Source organism: Peromyscus californicus, unplaced genomic scaffold, assembly GCF_007827085.1.
Source record: "Peromyscus californicus insignis strain IS unplaced genomic scaffold, ASM782708v3 Scaffold_21__1_contigs__length_65335640, whole genome shotgun sequence".
Classification (NCBI taxonomy): Eukaryota; Metazoa; Chordata; class Mammalia; order Rodentia; family Cricetidae; genus Peromyscus; species Peromyscus californicus.
In genome coordinates, this window is record NW_026294514.1 from 8,588,451 (window position 1) to 8,611,551 (window position 23,101).

The following is a 23,101-nucleotide window of genomic DNA, read 5'->3' on the forward strand; positions in this document are numbered from 1 at the left end:
CCAGATGGCTTTGCTGAGGAGGTAGGAGGCAGAACAACACTAGCAAAATCCCTACCAGAAAAGCCCCTGAGAAGCATGAACTATCTCTCCAAACATAACAGGGAAGGTATCATGCTACCGAAGGAAATAGCAGCTTCAGGATCGAGGAGTATGTTCAATCCTGGCCGTCCACCCCTGTCAGGCATATGTCACTCTGCCCCTCTCTCTCTGACTCACTTTATTCACCCGTGATGGGCAGAGAAACAGTGACCTCACAGGTTGCTCAGTACTAAGGAGACAACACAACCACATGATACAGTGGGGATGGGGATGTATTCTGGAAATATCAGAGTGCCTGGACACAAAGCTAGAAAGCGTAGCCTATTACCCTCTTGGGCTAGCAGCCTGTCAATTCTAAACTAACACACACAGCCTGCTTCCCTGCTGGATTCCGTGGGGGTCGCAACACCGTGGCAAGTGTTTGCATGTCTAAGCAGCAAAGGCACAAGGAAAGCTCTACATGAAAGGAGCCTCTTCAGTGCCACTGTAACTGTATGAGATCCCTGCTGGATGCGCAGTCTGCCGCTGATAGGCACATGTATGTAAAGTTTCCAGGCTGCTGTGCGGCCCAGAAGAGGTGCCGAGAAATAAGAACTGTGATTGTGTCAATAACGGTGGGAATGATTTTTGTCACTTATGAAGGAGTTTCCACCACCTCCACAGTTTCATGATCTTCACCTCTGTCCACTTAGCTTATTTTTAGCCTGCAAAAAAACCACAATCCTGCAGATGTGTACAAACAAGTGGCCACAGGATGCATACACGGCCTTCATTTGTCACAAAGGGCAACAGAAAGAGCATGCCTGCTCAAACCAGGTAATCCCCGAATTCACCTCGGTACACAATGAAGCATGAGAAATGACCAGACAGAAAAATAGTTAATGGCATGGAAAATGGTCCTTTATACATGCTAAGAGAAAAAAAGACGTATTATGTGAGTGTATGTGTGCATATATGTGTGTATATGTGACTATGTATGAATATATGTGTGTATATGTGTATATGAGCATGTGTGTAAATGTGTATATGTTTATCCATGTGTATATATGTATATGTGTATTTGTGTGTATGTGTGTATATGTGTGAATGTGTATATGTGTGTGTATATATATGTGTGTATGTGTATTTGTGTGTATATGTGTGAATGTATATATGTGTGTATATATGTGTGTGTGCATGTATCAAATGTGGTTATCTCCAGGAGGTATGATTACTGGTAATTGTGATTTTCTTTTTCTACACTTAAAAAAATGTTTTGTAAGTTTTCTGTGATATGCATTTTGTAACCAGAAAGGGGAACCAATCCCTCCAACAGTAGGTATTCATTTGTCTATTATCACAATCTCACAAGTCTTAAAGCAGGACCTAACTATAGCTTTCATTATGGCATCATTATAAATTTAATTTTGACTGTGATGCTAATTGACTATATTATGAAACAAATCTTTCCCCTAAAGCTCACGTAGAGAAGACCAAAGTAGGTCCATTGAAAATGCACTTGACTGAAGCTGAGGATGATGTACACACCCCTCTATGTAAGGCTGTGCACCCCATGATGTCAACGGCGTCTACATTTGCATCCTTCTCTAGTAACAGTGAGACAGCATCGATGTGTCCGTACGCTACTGCAAGCATCAGTGGGGTTCTAGGGAGAGAGAAAAGAGATTACAAACTACTTCCAGTGAGGACAGTTCTCTCTATTCTTAATAATTGCCCAGTAGTTCCTAATGTATCTAATTTGCTACTCTATGCCATGTAGAACAAGAGATCAGTTTCTGTTCTAAGGGTCTCATGGAATGGTGACCTAACACACAGGCGCAGGGCAGGGCAGGGGACAGTCTCATCTCAAGCAGTCACATTAATTCTACCATTTTCAAAACTGTGTGGCAATCACTAGGTGCCAACTGGCTGGGGCATGTGTGCATACAGAGGAGCCTCTTGCTCCTGTCACAGTAACCAATGGTTAACTTTGCTCAGGATTTACCTCCATGGGCAGCACAGCCTTGCTTTGGAAATAAGTCCGGCCAGTGTAGAAGAAAGACGGGGCCCTGCTCTGACTGTTACTCAAGCTCGCTCCCCTGGGGATAGCGGCTAGAGCCTTTCTGTCTGCACTTCCTGTCTGTAAGAAGAGCCTGGGTGAAGAACAGGCCAACAGACAGAAAAACAGATGAGGAGAGGACACAAACTGAAGGAATTTTTTTTCACAACAGAGACAGACCCTTGAGGTCTGCCTTTTTGCCATTATTAATTAAAAAGTGGAAAAGTGGTCACTTTATAAATCAAAGATGGGAAGAAATAGGAAATATTAAAAGCCAGGAAGCGTGTCTACAGCTGGGATAAAAAGGTGCTTGCTGTCGTTAAGGTGTGCACACACACACGGAGGGAGGACTTCACTTAAACACATGCTCTGGTGGCGACGCCTCACTGTTCTAGGCTCCTTGCCTATGAGTTCCACAGAGAGGTACTCCTATCCTAAATTCAGCAGTCAGCCTTCTTCACGGCTCAGCAAACCAACCCATCACAACAGCAGAAGGGCCAACACAAAAACACTTACTGTCCCTTGCCATCTTTCACATCAACCACTTCCGGGTTGTCTGCTATTTCGAGTAGTAGTCGTAAACACAGCGTGTGACCGTTAACAACTGAAAAAGAAAACAGTGGACACTCTTTTAACAAACCAACACTGTGGGTATCTCTCCCAGGCGAAACTGATGTGGACTTCAAATCGGCGATTTCCCACTGCTGCTAACAAGCTGTCCCGGTTTCCGGTTCAAGACAGCCCGGGTGGCGCGGCTCAGTGAGCCTGTCTTCCCCGTTTCTTGTCGGCATACCTTGATCTTCACCTTCCTTTTCTGTTTCCAGAGTCAGGGAGTTTTTCCTATCTCCTTGTATAGGACTGATAAGTATCCCACACGCCAGTCCCACTGAGAGGCACTCCACTTTCATATAACCATCCTGTGTCAAGCCCATCACCAGCCCTTTTTAAAGAGAAGAGAGCAGGGATACGAAGGATCGAGAAGAGAGAGAAAGAGGGGAGGGGGGCGGAGAACAGAATGGTCCCCGTTCTTCTGGGTCAGTGAACTCTAAGTTCGATATTCGAGCAACAGTTCTCACTGATGAGTAGTGGCTGAATGTAAACCGCCAAGCCAGGACAGGAAGCCCAGCCCCGTGTTCCCTCCTCACTGATGCTGCCGTCTTAGGAATGCTGCAGCAGGTGACAGCAGCTACTGTCTCCCTTCCCTCTCCCCTCTTTGCCCTGCTGATGCTGAGTGAGGAGGAGTCGGGGCCCCTAGTTAGGGCTGCTGGCCCTTCCCTGCCCCAGCTACTCCGCAGTGGACAGAACATGGAGCATAACCCCAATGCCATACACAGTTGGGGAAGGACGTGCCCATGTGCATAACTGAAGATACTCCTTTAGAAGAAGGGGGTGCCTACCTGAGTGTGAGGGATGCTGGGAAGCAAACCTCATGGGATGATAAACCCTCCTCTAGAATAAGGCATTTCTCTGGTGTATTGAATGGAACCTTTGAAAAGTCTTACAGCTATCATGGAATTCCACTCGGGGAATAAGATGAAGATGAATATCCTTAGCATTGCAGACATGGCTTACTCTCTGAACAATAAGAACACCACAAAGGACATTGAACTTCCCTTGCTCCGGATGTGGCGAGAGAAGGGAATAAATGTAGTTATGCTGGGTTGATAAAGGCCCCTCCTGGAGCTGTTTTACAGGCATTGTTATTGCTTTCCAGTCAAGAGAGAATGATAACTTGATTTCCACACAGTTCTGGAGCAACACATATTAGAATTAGCTCACATTCATCAACAGCATTCAAACAAACGACAGGAACAATGCCCACGTGTTGTAAGCCAGAGCCTGCAGTTTGTTCTCAGCATCCAGATAGGGGTGTGTGTGTGTAATACAGATATGTATATATAATGTATATATGGAGAAAATAGTATGGATTAGAGTTCCAGGGAACATTTTATTGCTGCTGCTGCTGTTGTTCTTAAAACTATACAAAAGCCTGTTACCTTGTTGAAATTTGCAGGGCATTTAATGCATGTCTAAAAGGAAAAGATTGGCATAGGACTGACCGCTAAATCCCCTCGGCAATGGGTGCAGGTGGTGGGAACAACAGATCTCGGCTTTTCTTTCTGTATCAATTTGATATTCTTCAATGCTCAGAATCACTCCAAGGCTATTTCGTTTTTGACTAATGATAAGAATCTCTCCGTTCATATTGCTCACCTAGTGTGTCACGTGGCAGAATCATCTACAGTGGGCTTCTGCATCCTCACTGTAGCTGTCTGAGCTTAACTCACAGCCCTCAGGAAAATTTCAGTCCCCCTTAGAGTAACAAGCCTCAGTTCTCCCTGGGTTCACACACACTATATTCTCCCCAAATCGTCTTCTGGCAAAGACATTAGCATCTTAGCTGTGGCCTGCCATCTCCGGCCCTGTTACACCACCTCAGCCTCTCCCAGCTTTGAATGACAGCCATTATTCACGCTGCTCCAAGATCACAACTGTCACTGTGTTTATCTGTGCTAAACAACCCTCCAATGTTCATTCTGGCTGGCCCTCTTCACAGTTACTCCGAGGGTCTGAAACAAAGGAACTGGCCTCTCACGTGAACTGAAAAAAAAAAATTTTGGCTAAGTGGATCCCCGAATCTCGGGCTGAAGCTTCGGCACAGCAGACATTTTGTGCAGAATTGACAGCCTGTCTTTTTAATAAACAGCTCAAGGGACAGCCAGAGTGAGTCTTCTTGACCACTAGGGGGAACCCTTGGACCACACCTACATCACAGTGGCAAATGGGTGAGGCTGGGCGTCATTATTCACCTGTTTTAAGGGTAGTCTTCCACAATCAAAGCGGGCCGTTGCCAATTGCTACAATTACATGGTAACAAAGCAGATGCCTGGCTACACTAGGCAACACGTCTTTTAAAACAGCAAATTTGATTTTGACAATATTACCAAGGAATATTGTCTAGTGGGATACAAAAATTTATAACTGACTATGCCCAGCCATCACTGGCCTTTTCCCAGCAATAACTGTTTCCAGGTAATCAGGTGACAGGTAGGCTTTCTCTGTCTCTGGATTGTGTCTGTTCAGTGGCTTGGTTGTTAAGGGATACTGATAGACATATACTTTTTTTAAAAAATTACATTTGTATTTATTTTGTTGTGTGTCTGTCAAGGTATGCATGTAGAGATCCAAGGACAACTTGCAGGAGTTGGTTCTCTCTTCTGACATGTGGACCCCAGTGATCAAATTCAGGCCATCGGGCTTGGCAGTAAGAACAATACTACTGAGCTCTCTCACTAGCTCTGAAAAAAATATGCCTACCTGTCTAGCGTTCCTAGAAAACTTTCAAGTAATGAGAACTATACACATCTTTTGAAAATGTGTCTTGATTCCTTCACTTCCTCAATAAGACCATACTCATTTCTTTAAAAGATGTTGCACACTGCCCTTCAAAGGCTAACACCACGGCATCGCCTCAACTAAAAGGTACTTAGGCGTTAGCTGGGCCACCACAGCATTGCCTTCACATCTGAGCACACATCTGGAGGGGTCCCAAGACATTCCGGGAAAGTCACATCACTTGCTGACTGACACGCACAGGTATCAGATGCATCAGAAGGCAGAGCGAAGGCTAAGTGAAGAAGCATGTAGGCTGATAGAGTGGTGTGTTTATTAGCTCACAGTCTGCGACCCCCTGATGAAGCAGTCCTATAACATCATTGAAGCTTTCAACGGCTTTGGGATCCTGATGTGGCTTGTTCCGTCTAACTGACTCTAAAGATCACAGTGTAACTTGCCCCTTGCTCAGAAGTTTTGGTGTGGCCTTTGGTCAAGGGCTCTTATGCTCTTTCTTTGGGAAGACCAGAAAGCACCAATTATGTCTCAGGAGAAAGCAGATCAAAAGCATTTTGGAAGCATTCAGGTATACATGGTGTAGAAATAAAACTGATGTTAAAAATCAGGATGGAAGATGCTATCCTTTGCGGGAGATCGGGGGTGGGGGTGGGGGGAGTGAGCCCAGGGCCTGGTGCATGCTGGGCACATGTTTTCCCTCTGAGCTACAGCCCCAGCTAAGCATCCTTTTAAAATCTTTTAAAATTCGTATTAATTTATTTATTGGGGTGGCATGTGCTCTGTGCATTTGGATAACAGAGGACAACTTGCAGAAGTCCATTCTTCTCCCTCAGACGACATGGGTCCCAAGGACTGAACTCAGGTCACTCAGGCCTGGTGGCAAGCACCGTTGTCTGCTGAGCCACCTCACCTGTTTTACCCTTTTATTTACACCTACGCGTACACTGCGAAACTCGGGAACAAACTGGACCTTTGAGGAGACCTACCTGAGGCATGAAGTGGAGTTCTTTTGGTGACATTGTCTTTCACAAAGATGGACGCGCCCTGGTTAACAAGAGCCTCCACACATTCTGTGTGGCCCTTGAAAGCAGCTAGGTACAACGCCGTCCGGCCTTTCTCGTCCCTCATGTCCAGGTCCACTAGTGACTGGAGAAGGACCTCCAAGGCTTGGTGGTGCCCATTGTAAGCCTGCGAAGAAGAAAGCCATAAATAATCCCGTGGCAGCCACCTGAGGGGCTGAGCTTCCAGAGTCGCTGACTCCTGCGTGGAGATGCCTAGTCCTATTGCAACTTGATATGCCATGTTTGGTTGATGTCCCTGGGAGGCCTGCCCTTTTCTGAAAGGAAATGGGGGGAGGGGAGGGGGTGTGGGGAAGAGGAGATGGGGTGGACTGAGAGGAGAGGAGGGAGGGAGAAATGCGGTCAGGATGTAATATATGAGAGAAGAATGAATGAATGAATGAATGAATGAATGAATGAATGAATAGACAAAGAAAGAAAATAGCCCATTGGAGCAACACTTGGGATGGACTCTAAAGCCAGTAAACGGAAGTTAGACTGAAGCACTAATTCACGAACCTCTGGTTTCATAGAAATGCCTTTTTCCTCCACTGTCAACTAGTTTGCTCAAAGGCATCACATCCATCAGTGCTTGCTTATTAGATCTAACAATGTAATAATCTAACAAAGACAAATGGCTGTATGAATTATACGTTCATCTACCAGTAGAGCCCTACACGTATCAGTGGGCAAGGAGAACATTTCCAGGATCTTTTCTGTTAATAAAACTAGCGGGGGAAATTACTGGAAACATTAAGGACTCTGTAATCCAATCCAGGCACGCAATCCGTCTCTCACAGCCCACCACGCGACTGACTGCTAAGCACGAGCGTGTAGGCGAGTTTCTTAACTGTACTTAGAGTTTTGTTTCCTCGTCTATAAACTGAGAGCAATAAAAGCTGCCTCCTGGGACTGCCGCAGAGATGAAGAGAGACGCTGCACCAGCTTCGCCTGAGATGATAATGATAATATAATGAAGCCACAGAAACAATGAGGGAAATACAGGACCTGGGTCAGGGCCAAGTTCAGATCTATTATGGGGTCCTAGGCTGTATACTATTAAAAACAGGCCAGAAAGTTGGAGGCTTTTAATTCCGTCTGTAAAGGGAAAAATATTACTCCCCACCCTCACAATAGATAAGCAAAGGATCCTGAAAATAAAAGAGAGAAAGGGGTGGGCTACCTGGGGTGCAGAGGGCAGAGGGACAAGGAAGGAACAGGAAAGGTCTGTCTTGGGGTCTTTAGACATCAGAGACCCTCTCTTCTGTCACTAGCATTTTTTTCACTGTAGGATATCCCTCAAGGTACCATGTATGTGCAAAAGACTCCACACAAAGGATTAATTTCCTTAATATAAAAAGAACTTTCGGAAACCAGGAAAGTGCTCAAAGGATCCAAAAAAGCCACTCACAGAAGGAAAAAATGTAAAATGCCGATAGACATATGAAAATCTATGTAAAATTTTATACTGGTATTTGATGATAACCTGGACAATGAATGAAGGGTCTGCCATACCCAATATCATTAAGATTGGGGTAGAGGGGGAGCGATTTTAGACACCCTGGTGGGTGTGTAGGTTGCTATGACTCTTGTGGAGGGTGATATGACAGTATCCAAAAGAGGCTTTTAGAAACTAAGTTGCAGGCGATATATTTAGCATGGCCTCGTTTATATAAAAAGAAGATGTATGTGTGCATATTTATATTTATATGTACTTCTATAGTCACAAGAAAAACTCAGGATACCAAAGAAGCCAATAATGGTGGTTATTTCCAGAACTAACAGGTATTAAGTGTATGTGCTTAATTTAACATCTTCCTAAAAATAACTTAAATGATTTTTGCCCTGAGTATAGATTAACAACAATAACAAAAAACTAAGTTGAAAAGAACCCATAAGAATTAAGAGAGCCGGGCGGTGGTGGCGCACGCCTTTAATCCCAGCACTTGGGAGGCAGAGCCAGGCGGATCTCTGTGAGTTCGAGGCCAGCCTGGGCTACCAAGTGAGTTCCAGGAAAGGCGCAAAGCTACACAGAGAAACCCTGTCTCGAAAAACCAAAAAAAAAAAAAAAAAAAAAAGAAAAAAAAGAATTAAGAGTACTGTTAAGTTAAAAATAAAATTTTCTCATTTCATTATTTTTGTTAATGATTTCGATAATTTGCACATATTAGAAGTGTATCCTAGATGTAACATGTGATATAAATCATCTGGTAAGGAATCCCTATTAATATCCCTTTCCCAACTTTTCCCTCAATTTCTAAGCACACGGGTCCGACCTCTCCTTGGTATCTGCACTTGAATGTCTAAGCGCCGCACACTGAATCCTGGATTCCCTTCCCGGAACCTGCTCTGACGGCAGCCTTGCCTTCTCGGCAAACGGCAGTTTGACTCTCGGGCGCACCCTTAGGTCATCTGTATTTCTCCAACTCTTAAGCCCGGGATTGCGGCCCTGAACAAGCCATCTGGGACAGTGGTGCGGTGGACCGTGACAAAGAGCGCCCTCGACGACGCCTTGCCCTGTTCCGGGTGGGTCACGTCAGCCCAGGGAAGGTGCTTCCTGGCTAACTCACACAGAGGCATCTCTATGTTCTCAGGAGTGCCCTGAGAACCCCACACCTCCGCTCACGTCCACAGAGGGGCTGTGTAAGCAGCGGCAGCCCTCCACGCCACTCGTGGGACACTGTCGCCACGTCTCATCTGAGGCACTGCCGCGCTGCACACTCCCACCATACTGTTTGACCAGAATTCAGCCAAAGTGTCCCCTCGGTCCCTGGCCCTTCGTGATCTACGGTGTGCACCAGCACCGGATGAAACCTTTCTACGATCAAGCCGGATACCGGGCCGCTCCTTGCTGGAAACTCAGCCTCGAGCTTCTTCTCTTGATGGCAGCGAAATCCAAAACCTGCCCTGACCAACCAGGCCCGGGCTCCGGCCTTCCCCAGCATGCTTAGCATGTCCTGGGTGCCCACACTGCCCTCTAAGGTTAAGCGCATGAATCTCCTCCTCTGGCCATTATGCCTGCACTTTCTGTTCCTTGTCTGGAAATGTTTATCCAGACAACCCCCGACCGTCCTGGTACATCTATGCTAATGCACCTTACCAGGGAAGTAAGCCCCCAGTACGTGTCAAAGTTCAGCCCGCTTACTTCTTTGTTGTCGAAGTACTTATTGCTACCAAATACTAATCGTGCATTTGTTGATTTGCTTTTGGTAATAGCAACAATCTACTGAGGGCTTTCTAAGCGCTGGGTGCCATACTAAGCACTCCACAACTCGTTTATGGTCTGTAAATGTTCTTTTTTTTTTTTTTTTTTTTTTTTTTAAAGATTTATTTATTATATATAGTATTCTGCTGGCATATATCACTGCCTGCCAGAAGAGGGCACCATATCTCATTATAAATGGTTGTGAGCTACCATGTGGATGCTGGGAATTGAACTCAAGACCTCTGGAAGAGCAGTCAATGCTCTTAACCTCTGAGCCATCTCTCCAGCCCCAAATGTCCTTTTTTTTGAGACAGGACCTTGTTATATAGCCTAGGCTGACTTCAAACCCTTAGTCCTCCTGCTTAGCGTCTCGTGTGCTGGGATGGTCACAAACACATATGTAGGTATATGTCACCATACTTATTGTAAACACCTTTTTTCATAGGTTAAAAAGGCACAGAACTTTTCCCTTGGAAATTCCATTTGATTGACGTGAAGGCTAAATATTTTTGTGTTTGCCTGTACTGGAATAGGGTAGAATAACAAATGCTGAATGAAAACCTAAATTCCTTCTGTAGAAAGCTCCATGTAAATGGAAAGTGTCTTGAACATAGCTATGGAGCAAAAAGGTACGCTCTGGGGACAAAGTTCTAGACTACTGTGCCTTTACTCTCCACTACTGCCTCTCTAGGGACAGGAAAACCAAACTTCCTGTGTCAAGAACTGTAACTGCTCAGGACAGGAAGTCTGTATCGTAACCTAAATTCTGAAGTAACCACTAACTGGCTGCTTGGTGTGAGCTTGGCAACATTCAGTGGAATGCACCACCTCACTGAGCTTTAGAAGCTCTTGCTATCCTCGCCTTACCAGGGAGCGCCCAGAGGGGCAGAGTTACCTAGTTATGCTAAGGGTTATGCAGCCTTGGGTGGAAGAACCAGGTTTCAGGTAAGACAGGCTGACCCAGGAGCCCTTTGGAGTGAAAAAATGGAAATTCAATATGGCAGTTTAGACGCATGTTCCTTGGCCTCTTATGGGGAGTTGCAAATATCCACAAAGAAGAGAAAGTGGTAAAATGTCTCCCATATATCCTGTATCAGCTTCAGCCATTACCAACTCAGAACCATCTAACCTTAAGCTAAGGGCCTATTTCTAGTGATAGGAACATCCAGGCAGGACTGTAAATCAGATTTTCAGACTTTATTCTCTTTGTGACTTTCCAAACCATGGCCTCCTACTTTATAGTAAGTGGTAGTTATCGGTTCAGCTTACTGAGAAATCATGACTCTACGCTGAAGGGACCTGGGCCCAGTAGACAGCAGAGGGTTCTACACACTATTTTCAAATCTGGCCCCTTCTCCATGATAATGAGAATAGTAAATGATAGGAATTCCAGCCACGCCACCATGATCGCGCATGCCTGGACCAGACACTTAGTCATTTCCGCCTAGTCATTTCCCAATCATACATCCTACATAATCCATAAGCTGCGTGGTCATGTAAATTGCGTGCAGTGTGACCACATGATCTATGCGCGTGCATGGAGTAGCCACGTGGGCCCATGTGCACATGCGCAGGGTAGTCCTTAAAAGACGGATCCCATGTACACCCCCTCCTTCTTCTCACTTGTCTTTCAGCAGGCCCGATCACACCCTGTCCTTTCCTCTTCCTAATAAAACTCTTGATAGTGGGTTTATGTTGTGATTCGTGACTTTTCCTCACAAGAGCGCTGCACAAAACCAACAGTAAACACTTTCATTTCTGTTCACTGAACTTAGCCTAGGAGAACATACGATGTGTGTAGATACACAAAGGACAGAGGCCGGGGCACTTAGGTTTAATAAAGAGAAGACACACAGGGGAAGGAGAAACAGAGGCAGGAGGCAGGGAGCATTTCTACAACAGCTGTAAGGAGGTACTTAGCCCTGCACTTTCTCTTTCAATCCCCACAATTAAAAAAAAAAACAAAAATTCATGTGTTGTTTTCAGGTTAAAGCAGCTTAGGATAAAACACAACACAATTAGTGCTACTAATTACAGCTTTGCAGCTCCAGCCTGGATGATTTTGTGGACTGGGCACGTGAAAGTGCTCAGAATGGATCAAAAGCCAGATTTACCTACAGGGCGGATTCTCCTGTTTCCTCCATCTGTTTGCAGCTTCTTTTTTTTTCCCTTAATTTTTTTCTCATACACTATATTTCAAGCATGTTTTTCCATTCCCCTAAACTCCTCCCGAGCCTCCCACCTCCCTCCCATACAACCTCATTTTTTTTCTTCTCTCTCAAAACCAAAAATAAAATGAAAATAAAAACAAACCAGTAAGACATAAGAAATGCCAAAACAAAAAGCCCACAACAACAACACCACAACCACGTGGTGTTCACTCTGCACTGGCCGCCTTCTCCTGGGCAGGGGCCTGGCCTGTTCAGGAGTGTGGCTGATATACCCAGTGAGACTCCGTCGGAGAAAACGGATTTTCCCTTTGCCACCAGGTAACTGTTGCAAATAGTTTCTTGTGGGGGAGGAATTTTACTATGCTAAGATATCACTGAGAGTAGCAGACTTTAATATGATTTAAATTATTAATTTATACTAGATCAAGAAATATCTCACTAGGCAACTTAAATGCCTCAATCGTGATTCATTTACTTAAGCCTTTAAAGATGGAAACTATGGGCAGACAAGGAGAGGGGATTTGGGAGCCCAGCACATTTCGCGGACACCACAAGTCCATCTGGAAATCTCAACAGCTGGAGCCTCCCATTTGCATAACCTCATTTCTTGATTTAAATTTTTCAAGTGGAAGAAATGAATATGAGATTCTCTGAGCTGATAACCCTGGAGATCTGAATCATTCAGGCAGGAACTAGTACCTCAAAGCAGGTCAGGTCTCTCTATGGGTCAAGGTTTAGGGGCATCTGTTTCAATTTCCCTGCTAGAATTCTTTCACCTAAGAACAATAGGCCTTGGGTTTTATCAAGGTAACAGCTCCAGTAAAGCCTGGAGAGGGTGATGAGCGTATTTATAGGTGTCTTGCAGTAAATAATTTTAAGTGCTAGCTTGTCGAGGGAAGAATGAAATAGTTCTAGAACAGGTCCATCGGGATCATTCTGGTCAAAGTCACCCCCATCGTTTCTGGCTGTGGCTTCTGTTCCTTTGTAAGTTTGTGACCTTTGAGACAGAAGTCACACCATCTTCCTTATCTCCTCAGATCGGAACAAGTGGTTTCTATTTTGCTCAGAGTAAGTCAGAGTTGTTAGCACGGACCGGGAGGTTCCGTGAGATGTCGTGGCGGTTGCCCCCCCCCACTCTCTCTCCCTCGCCACTCTGACCCCTCCTTGGTGGTCCCACTGTTGTTCCGTGACATGCCAAGCATTCTCCGATGCCAGGATTTTACACTTGTGCCCAGAATCTTCTGCCGGAGAGCAGTGTGACTAACTCAGGCCCACTGTGTGAACGTGGCGTTCTCTCTGTCAAACAGCACCCTGTCTGCCACCTCCGTCCTCCAGCACACGGATTCCAGTTCATTTTCTCCTGTGACACTTATTACCATCTGGCGTGCTATTGCTCGCCTGATGTCTCTCCAGTACGGGAAGCTCTACAAGGCTTCGCTCCTTCCCTGGAGCAGCGATCTCCTCCTAGAAAAGTGACGGGCGCTATTCCCAGCCAGTGTGTGTCTCACAGAGGAGAGAGACTCGTGGTGATAACCGTGAGGACGAAGTTGGCTGTTGACACACAGATGCCACCAGGTGCTCTTCTGATTGCGTTACCCGGATTAGCTCATGCCCTTCCCACAGGGGCCCTTGAGGAGGCACCAATATTCCTTTCTTCTGATGGATGGGGAGACAGACACAAGACGTTAGGTACTTGGCCAACATCACACAAACTGACCAACTCAAAAGGGTCTTCAGAGCCTTAACTGCTTCGTCCCCTTTCCTTCACAGTGGAAGACAACATGTTCAGATGCGTCACTGATGTGACGTGGCATCTAGGACGCCTCTGCTCATCTTCTCTGGCCTCTGCCAGCCACAGCACGACCAAAGCCCAGTCTTTGCACAGTGTTACCACCATGCCACCCTCTTCTATGTGAGTGGAGGACCCAGAGAGCTCAGAAGTGCGCCTCGCACACAGTAAACACAAAGCAAATCATTTCGGGGGGAAAATGAGGACAGAATTTTTGGAAGCCTGGACCTCTCTTCTCAGCAGCAATGCAATCAGCTCCATGCTCAAAGGGCACGAGGATCCTGCTCTAAAAACCCACACAGCCTCGCTAAAGGCATCTGGGGAGCCTTGCTCGGGTACAGCTGACAGGGGTTTTCAAGGGCAGCCTGCTCTTAGAGCCAACTGCTCTGAAGCTTTGTCCATACGAACATCCCACTGCCCACCCACCTTCTCCATCTAAGTCTTCCTCCTGGAACAAAGATGGACAGCTGATTTCACAGCATTCAAAATGTAGGTGTGCGTGTGGGTGTGAGAGGCTATGAGTGGGCCTCTCCAGGTGCACTAACAAGTCTCTCTCCTGTGGGGAGACAGGCAGTGGAGGGTGACTGGCCCTGGACACCTCCGACCCTTTGTCAGGGTCTTGTCCCCTCTCACCTTGCAGGAATGCCCACCTGTGCTTATTAATACAACATTCTTCTCCCTAAATGGTCGTGAGAATAACAGTGAAGAAGTGTTTGTGCATCATACAGGTAAAATTTACCAGTTAAAAGTAGACCTGGCCCCTTTCCATTCTCCTTGAATCCTGTCCCACTGTATTACTAAACAAAGGCATGTCTAAGTACTATCTTGACCTCTATGACCAGACCATGCCTGAGTGTTCAGTCTTTAGCAACACTGTGGGCAGGCAAGCTGGCTGTGGCTGGGCATGACTGCCAGGCAGCAGGGCTCTTTCAAACAGGGGCTAATCACTGAGGGTGAACCAGACACCATCTGGAGCAGAGATACCGGAGTGGAAGAGCCTCCAGGAAGAGTTTTGGAGTCAACACTCCCCGCTTTGATTACCAGGAGGTGGGAGGAAGCTTTGCTAATGAGAACTCTGTCCGGCCCGCCCAGACCTCTCCAGCATGAAAAAGAGCCCAGGAACCTCCTCTGAGGACAGCCGCAAACCAGGAAGAATGATATAGTTGCTGTTCTAAACCTGCTCCTTTTCTCACACAGTTTTGCTTAAAACTTACACAGGTTTTAATTGTGACATTTGAAAATGTGACATTTGATTATTCATAGATTTAATATTTGCATATTACTCTCCATAATCGGATCTCTTCAGCTGAAATGTTCCCTCTATATTAAAAAAATAATTAAAGCTTATGGTGATCATTTATTACTCCTTCCATGGTAGTGACTTTATGTAGGCTTCATCTTTTTATTTGTCCCCATTCTATAGATGAGGACACTGAGGACAAGGTAGGTGACTGTATCTAAGGTGAAGCTGGTGACGCAGTCCCTCTTGGTGGCACATGCTTTAATATCTGCTGTTTTCATTAGCATGGATCACGGCCTTTCTGGGTTACATCTCAAGAGCAGGCAAAGTTTCTGAAACTTGTTCTTTGTGAGACAAACAGGGGAAGCTGCCCACAGCAGTTCGCTTACCGCTAAGTGGAGTGGACTCTTGGGAGCAACACAATCTGATTCTTCAAAACCAGTGTTGGTTCTTTCCAAAAGCTGTCGAGACAAATACATAAATAAATAAATGCGAGAGTCACTAAGGAATTGTGGTTTCTTGTTACTAACATGGACGAGTGAGAAGGGAGCTTCAAAAGTTAAGACATTTTACAGTGTACCAGCAAACGAAGTCCAGAGATCAAGTACCACCAGCTCCATCTGACCTGCGAACCAAGTGTTCAAGTTTCCAGTTCAACTTGGCATTTGCCAGCTACTCAAAAGAGATGTTTGTACATGAAAAGATGCTTCTTTGCCAATTCAGAAAAAAAAATCATGTATAGTCCATCCATTTCACTGAGAGAATCCATAATAATGAAAAATGGTAGCTAGTGTTTATTCCATTATCAAACACACGTTGACTGAAAATACTGTTGGAAAAGACAGGCAAGTCTCCTTATTGTCGCAAAGCTTACAGTTTAGAAAAAGAAATCAAACACAGATAAATAAATATACAACTCAGAAGCATTTGAAGTGCCGTGTGCCGTCATGAACATAAAACATGGTACATGGTGGTGGAGCATGAGGCTGAGGGTTAACCTGGACCCATGGCAAAGGAAGGCCTCTCCAAGGTGACATTTAGAGTCTTAAATAATGAGACTTAAGAGAGGTAACATTGTAACAAGAGACGACTGGGAGAAGGGTCACTGAAATGCGAAGTGGCAACATGCTGAATTAAAATCTTGTGGTGCTGGGGAGAGTGAGTGGACGATGGCATGCTCATGGACTACTGTTAAACCTTTTTGTCTGTTCCTCATAGGAATTCATCCCCCGATAAATAATTAGATGAGTGTAGCATGAGGCATGCATGGAGAAGCACATTCACATAATAAACATTTAGAGAATGATTATTGTGTACAATGATTATGTTGTACAACGACTGAAGATGCAATAGTAAAGTAAAAGTCGGCTTTCTCAAGGGGGAGGATATACAATGAAAAGTTAGAGTTCATTATATACTACAAGGTGTTGTGAAAAATGAAGCAGAGGAGGGGTCTAGAGGGCAATCCTCTGCAACTTTACATAGAGTGATGGGCCCGGCATCACTGAGTAGATAGATGGCCAAGCCTAATCTGGAGCAGAGGAGACAGCCTTGTGGCTATCTGGGCATTACAAGGAGAATGTTCAGCAACCAGCAAGTTCCTCAGGGACAGGTGTTCCCAAGATCACCAAGGAGACCAGAGCAATGTTGTGGGAGGCCAGAGCAATGTCGTGGGGAGATGAGAAGGTAGAGGAGGAATCGGGTCGGGAGAGAATACTCGAAAGATCCTTGTGGGTTGTGGTCAAGATTCTGCCTTTGATCCAAGATGTGGTGGAAGCTCACTAATGTGCTTTGAGCAGAGAAATGGCGTGGTCTAAATGTCTGATTCCAGATTGGCAATGATGGGGGCCATGCCAGCACCTAGGAGCTGAACCTCAGCTCAGAAGAGGAATGCCGTGGCATGGACCAGCAGGGAGCAGCTGAGACAGAGACAGCTGGACTGGGTAACTGGAGACACAGAATCAACCAAATTTGATTAAACAGGAACAGAACAAAGGAGTCACACAAGGAAGACTCCGGTTTGTAGCCTGGGCTACAACATGAGTTCGACACCAGACTGGGCAAGTTCGTGAGACACTGTCTAAAAACAGAAACTAAGGAGAGCTGGGGATACAGCTGGGTGGAAGACTGCTTGTTTAGTATGCATGGGGCCCACAGGGGACAGACTCAGACAGACAAGAGAGACAGAGACGGAAAGAAGGATGGAGATACCATGATCTGAGCAGAATGTATGAGGAGAGACAAAGGGTAGGCTTGCCCTTCTGACCAGATGTTCCTCTTTGTCTTGCCTTCAAATTCTTTTTCATATACAGATGCATACAAAGGGCACGCCCATCCAACATCCAGAGCCAGGATGGGTGTGTGGTGAACACAGTTGTCATCAGTATCCCCCCAGACCCCTGGTGGGTGGGCGTGACTGCCCTATACGGCAGGGTTAGACAACCCAAAGTGACATTTTCTGGATGCTCTAGAGCAAGGGCTCCAGACAGGATTTAAATTCTGGCGATGAAAGGCACTAATTGAAGTTTTGAAGACAGAAATGGACAGAATAAACCCCTGCTGTTCTGGTGGGGATCGTGCCGTTCTGGTGGGGATCATGGTTGTGGAGCTGTGTTTGTTTATCTTTCAGCTTCTCATGGACAGGCCACGGAACAGTGTGGGTACAGAAGAAAGAGGTGGCCATGCCAGGCGTCTACTTTGGGGCCGGGTGGATCCAGCCAAAACTCTGGACGGCTCTAGAGACAGAAGTGTCCCCGAATATCAGCAAGGATGGTGTGTCTTTGAATCCTCCACTGCAGTGGCTGCCCTGGGATTCACTCTCTCCAGGATTATGGGGAAGAGGCCACTCCCTAGCATAATGCCTCCATTCAAGCTTATTCCTGGTCGTCCAGCCTAGCCTCCAATTTCCTAAACATTCCCATACTCTTGTAACACCCACTAAATAAAATTGTATCTTTCAATCTTCAGCTAGGCAGCATGCTTTCATGGCCTGCAAATGAAGCCTGCACAGATATTTACAGATGTTTTCTATTTTTAACCTTTGGTTTTGGTGGGGGGCGGTCAGTGTCTCACCATGCAGTCCTGGCTGGCCTGGAACTCACAGCGATCTACTGGCTTCTGCCTCTGAGTGCTGCAGATACAGACTGTGCCGCCACCCCTGGCAACAAAGGTCTGGTAACCAGAGTGACAGAGGCAGAATTACAGTAGCCAAACCCTGAAAGGCGGAAGTTCCTAAAAAGACTATCACCCACTTCTTAGCTGTCCGGTGAAACACGCATTCCAAGGCTGCCAGTGCAACAGACATTATTTTCACTTGAAAACGAAGACCAAATGGACACGATGTACTCAGAAAACACCCTAGAAACGCACAGGCTAAGATGTTCAACACGACAACCACAAGGAGGACTGCAGAACATTTAAGTTCCTCCTCCTGCTTCCTAGCCTTTGTGTCCCCACAGTGATCTATACTGTTACTGTGTCTCCCTTAGTTTCTGTCAGGTAGATACAAACTGAAACACACGGGAAGAGGGAGCCTCCACTGAGAAATCACCTCCATCAGATCGGCCTGGGGACACGTCTGTGGGGCATTTTTTGAAGAGCTGCTGATTGATGCAGGCGGGCCCACCCACTGGGGAGGGTAGCACCCCTAGGCCGATGGGCCTGGGCTATGTAAGAAAGGTCACTGAAGAAGCCAGGAAAGCAAGCCAGTAAGAAGAGGTCCTCCATGGTCTCTGCTTCAGTTCCCGCCTTCAGGTTCCTGCCTTGAGTGCCTGCTTTGACTTTGATCAACGATATACTGTGAAGTGTAAAGCTGAAAGAAACCCTTTCCTCCTCTATGCTGGCTCTGGTCAGTGTTTTTTCCACAGAAGAAACAAACTATAATCAGTATGTTGTATTTCAAAACAAGTTCTTAAGTTTCCATGAAATCAAAAGAACGATGCCCTCGGATCATCAGGTGGCACAGAATGCCTTTCCAGAGTCAATACATATGGGACAAAATGTTGTGATTAAGAGGCTTTGGTAGACTAAATAACAAGTGTAGAAATTAATAGCTCAAAGAACACAATTTTCAGTTTATAGGTAACACATTATAAATAACTACATTAGAAGTGTGAGATACTTCATTTTCGTTCCTCATTAATATGAGAATAGAACCTGGAACTTAAACAACTTAGGATATACTAAAATAATGAACATAAATTTAATTTTAACTTCAAAGTACTGATTAAAAAACCATCTCTTGTACACGGCTGAAATCAAAGGAGTCGTCACTGCCCAATGGGGCCAGTAAACATCTGCTCTTTGTTTTGCAACATTATCACCTTCAAGACTTCCTGGAATTGACAGTGTACACCAGCTCCAAATCCTGTCCTAGAGTGAACCTTTAACCGAAGGAACACAGAACCATTTCCCCCACATTTACAAACCTGAGGAACAGGGGCAAGAAGACAATACGCCGAGAATAGACACAGATTAGTTCTGTTCCCATGATGCTTATTTTGGAATAAGATTTTTCCACATACATAGTTTGATCATTCTACCAGAGTGTGATGCCTTATTTCACTCACTCAGCAAATATTTGCTGGAGGAAGCACCAGAACTCAATTTGTGCAGTGAGCAGATGCGGCTGCTGACCTGATAGAACGCAGAGGCTTTCGGGGAACCCAGGGTGGTTAACGGGTAGTTGAATCATTTGAGGCCGGAGTTGGGACGGGATGACACAAAGACTCCATGAGAGTCCAAAGAAGGACCTGATGTACAACTGCAGTCAGAGAAAATAACATCTAGGCCGAGGCCTTGACGGTAGGAGCTATACGAGGGGAGGAAGACAGACTGTTCAAGGCTGCAGGAGTACAGGGAACAGGCCATGCACGTGGAGACCAGAGGACGACCTTGGGTGTCAGGCCACGCCTTCACCTTGTCTCAGATAGAGTCCATCTGTTGCTTGCTGCTGCACGTGCCTGGCTGGCTGGTGAGCTGGTGGTGGTTCTCCTGTCTCCAGCCCCCATCATGCTCCTGGGATTACAGCTATGTGCCACTGGGTCTGACTTTTATACAGGTTCTGGGGCTTCAAATTCAGGCCTGCATGCTTGGGAGCCATCTCCCCAGCTCCTAGGAGACTTTTTAGAGTATTTTAGGGCAGTAGTTTTAAACCCAGACTTCAAATATGGATAGATAGTCAGTCAATAAAGTGAACTAGGCCGGGAAGAGTCATGATTATGATAATATTCTTGGCTTTTATGATTAAAAGCCATTCTGGCTACACTGAGAACAATAACTACAGTTATGCTGGGGGTGAGGAATTCAACCCTAGAAACAGGGGGCAATTAAGGTATTTCTACTGTGAGATTTCTAAATCATGATTTAAGTTGGAGAGAACCAATATGCTCACATTGAGGAAAAAGCAACAGAAATAAAGGAAGCAGAAGTTTCATTTGTTCCTTTGTGAATCCATTCAATAACTGTTTGCTGAACATTGTGGTAGGCACTGAGATAATATAATATCTCTTAACATAAACTCTACCCCTACAGAACTTATAGTCTAGAAGGTAGAATACACATGCTTCATTGGTGGAACATTGGAGAAAGAGGGTAGATTAAAGGGGAGGATGACGTCCATTCTCCAGCTTTGGTAACAGAAGACCTGGTAAACTTCTCTTTAAGATGAGAAAGAAGAGAACAGGCAAGATCATGGGAGAGAACTACGCAGGTTATTACGGTTTGAAGAACAGCTGGGTGAGTCAACAGGATACGTTTCGTTTAATGGATGGCTGAATATAAGGCATGAGGCTCAGAATAGAGATCTTGCTTACAGCTTCCTTGTGTGAGAGATTATTCAGGAAGAACATGCAGTGAGAGAGGCCAGAAGGACTTGGACTACAACTCTAAGAGTTCTACTACATGAGGATTTGTAAGTGCCAGAGTAGCCACAGCGGGGGTTAGGAGCAGACAGATGTCAGAGGAAACCAGCACAGTGAAATGATGATGATCATGATGTTGAAGGTACTGATGGTGCCCAATGATGCTGAGAAGATTCCCACTGATGACAGCCAAGTCATTAAGCAGTTACTCTAAATCAAGAACCTCATTTGGGTCATCTCAATCAAGCCCAGAGTAACAACAAAGGTAACATCCTTGTGTGGGCACAGTAAGTGGCAGGTGAGGGGATAGAACCCAGGTCTAACACATTGATTTCTTTACCCTGTATCACAGTATCTTCTGAAAAAAGAAAAAAAAATTTCAAAGCTGAAATTTCTTGGTATTTCACAGAAATCTAGGATCGGGGGCAGGAAACAAGGAGAAGTCTATTTTAAGTATGAGAGCCTTTTTATGTCTCTAATATCACAATGTCTTTTAATCTGTGTGACTCTATTTCTTAAAGGGTAGTAAGTAGTCGTCTTAGTTCCATGGAGACACTAACTGGGACCTGGCTCTTCTAAGCTTCCCCTTCCTTTATATTCAAGGTTCTTCCTTCATTAACAGGACAGTGTGGAACTGGTAGGAAGAAAAACAATTGGCAAGTCATTCAAAACTGGCATTTATGATCTGAATGAACTTTCCTTCCCAATTTAAGGTCTGGTGCTGAATATCCACTCCAGGGGATGGGGCAGAGATTTCAATGCAGCCCAGAGACCTCATATCACATAAACTCCTCCCTGGAGGCATATGGGGTCAGGGAGGGTCAGAGCACTTATACCATAGTTCATGATATGGCTTGTGGCTTATAATACATCTGGAAAATACAATTGCCCTACAGAGATCAACCTCAGGCTACTTCATCATAACTAGAAATGGAACGGGCTCTTCTGAAATCTAGTTAGAGGTAAGAACACACGCAAAGCAGCAGTATTGCAGAAAGCAGTGAGCACAGAGGTCCTGTAGTCAAATCAGGGTTATCACTTTATATATCTGGTATAAAGCATATCAGTTTAACTTTCCCTTAACTATACTTTCACTTAATATGTTTATCAAAATGTACGGAGTCCATGCATTCATAATGAACTATACCCAAATCTAATGTCATAAATGCAATATGTACATACCCAATAAATCTTCAAAGACTTCTATGGACACAATGAAACTTGTACTCATTCTAAGGATTGCTTGCCTTAGTGAAACCTTCTTATGGGCATCTTATCCCTTATCACCTCTAAAATCCTGAAGTTCATTCTTTTCTTAACTGACCAATCAACTACATAGTTTCTACATAAAGAAATAACATGGCTTGAGCCTACTTATTCTTCTTCTGCTTCTTCCAACTAGCATCAGTTTACCAAGACTTTTTGGATACAGAAACGGGAAGATTGGGTGTTACAGCCACTTCCAGCTCCCACTGACATGTAAAGATAAGGCATGAGTGGAGAGAAAGGAGTTAGCATAAGCAAGCAGGCTTTCCAACCATCTTGACTGTAGATTTGGTACACAGGAACAGGTGGTGGTGAGAATGCCTGATGAATTTTGTTGCTATTGTTTCTGAGGAGGGAGGGCTCCCTCTGCTTCCCAGGCTGGTCCTGAGCTCATGGGTTCATGTGATCATCTGGCCTCAGCCCTGAATGCGGGGACTGCAGAATGAGCCCATGCCCAGCTCTCAGCATTTCATTCAGCCTGAGAAGACCACTGTATTTGAACTTACACAGTTTCTAGGACATTTTCTCTGAACCTGGAGGCACTTCCTCAGGACCAGAAGGCACACTCAAAGACTATCTTAATGTCTTAGATGTAAAGGCAGCAAGTGGAAAAAACGGAGTTTGAACTTCTTACATGGAGGCACTTCCACAGAACCAGGAGGCACACTCAAAGACTATCTTAATGTCTTAGATGTAAAGGCAGCCAGTGGAATAAAGTGCATCTGTGGTAACAAAGACCAAATATGACCTCAGTGGTAAGCTGACAGGCTGGTAGGTTAGACAAACAACAATCTCATTGAATTTTGGGAGGCACACATAAATATTGCAACTTGAGCTGGAAACCCAAGCTTTCTAAATGGTATAAATTATCTGTCTATTTGAAAACATGGCAGTGGAAACTTTAAGGGTCCCCAGGGCCTCAGGATTAGCTAAGCTAGTTTTAAAATGTTCTATTTAAGAAAACAGAAAGTAAGTGTGGCTCAGACTGTAAAAACAGGAAAGGCTAGCTCGTGGGTCTGTGAGGTAACTCCTGCTCGGCTTGTTTCTGGTTACACTTTGACATCATATAGCTAGTGTCCACAA

General features: G+C 45.2%; 1 protein-coding gene across 5 annotated transcripts in view; it reads right to left on the reverse strand.

Moving 5' to 3' along the window:
- Positions 1-23,101, reverse strand: part of Ankrd44 (ankyrin repeat domain 44) — a 260,633-nt gene that overhangs the window by 17,906 nt on the left and 219,626 nt on the right. For all 5 annotated transcript variants that reach the window (XM_052749463.1, XM_052749461.1, XM_052749464.1 and 2 more), the window contains exons 17-20: positions 15,281-15,352; positions 6,415-6,616; positions 2,594-2,681; positions 1,567-1,684 (exon numbers count right to left, since the gene is read on the reverse strand). In XM_052749463.1, coding sequence (XP_052605423.1) covers positions 1,567-1,684; positions 2,594-2,681; positions 6,415-6,616; positions 15,281-15,352 — 480 coding nt within the window. The remainder of the gene's footprint in view (positions 1-1,566; positions 1,685-2,593; positions 2,682-6,414; positions 6,617-15,280; positions 15,353-23,101) is intronic.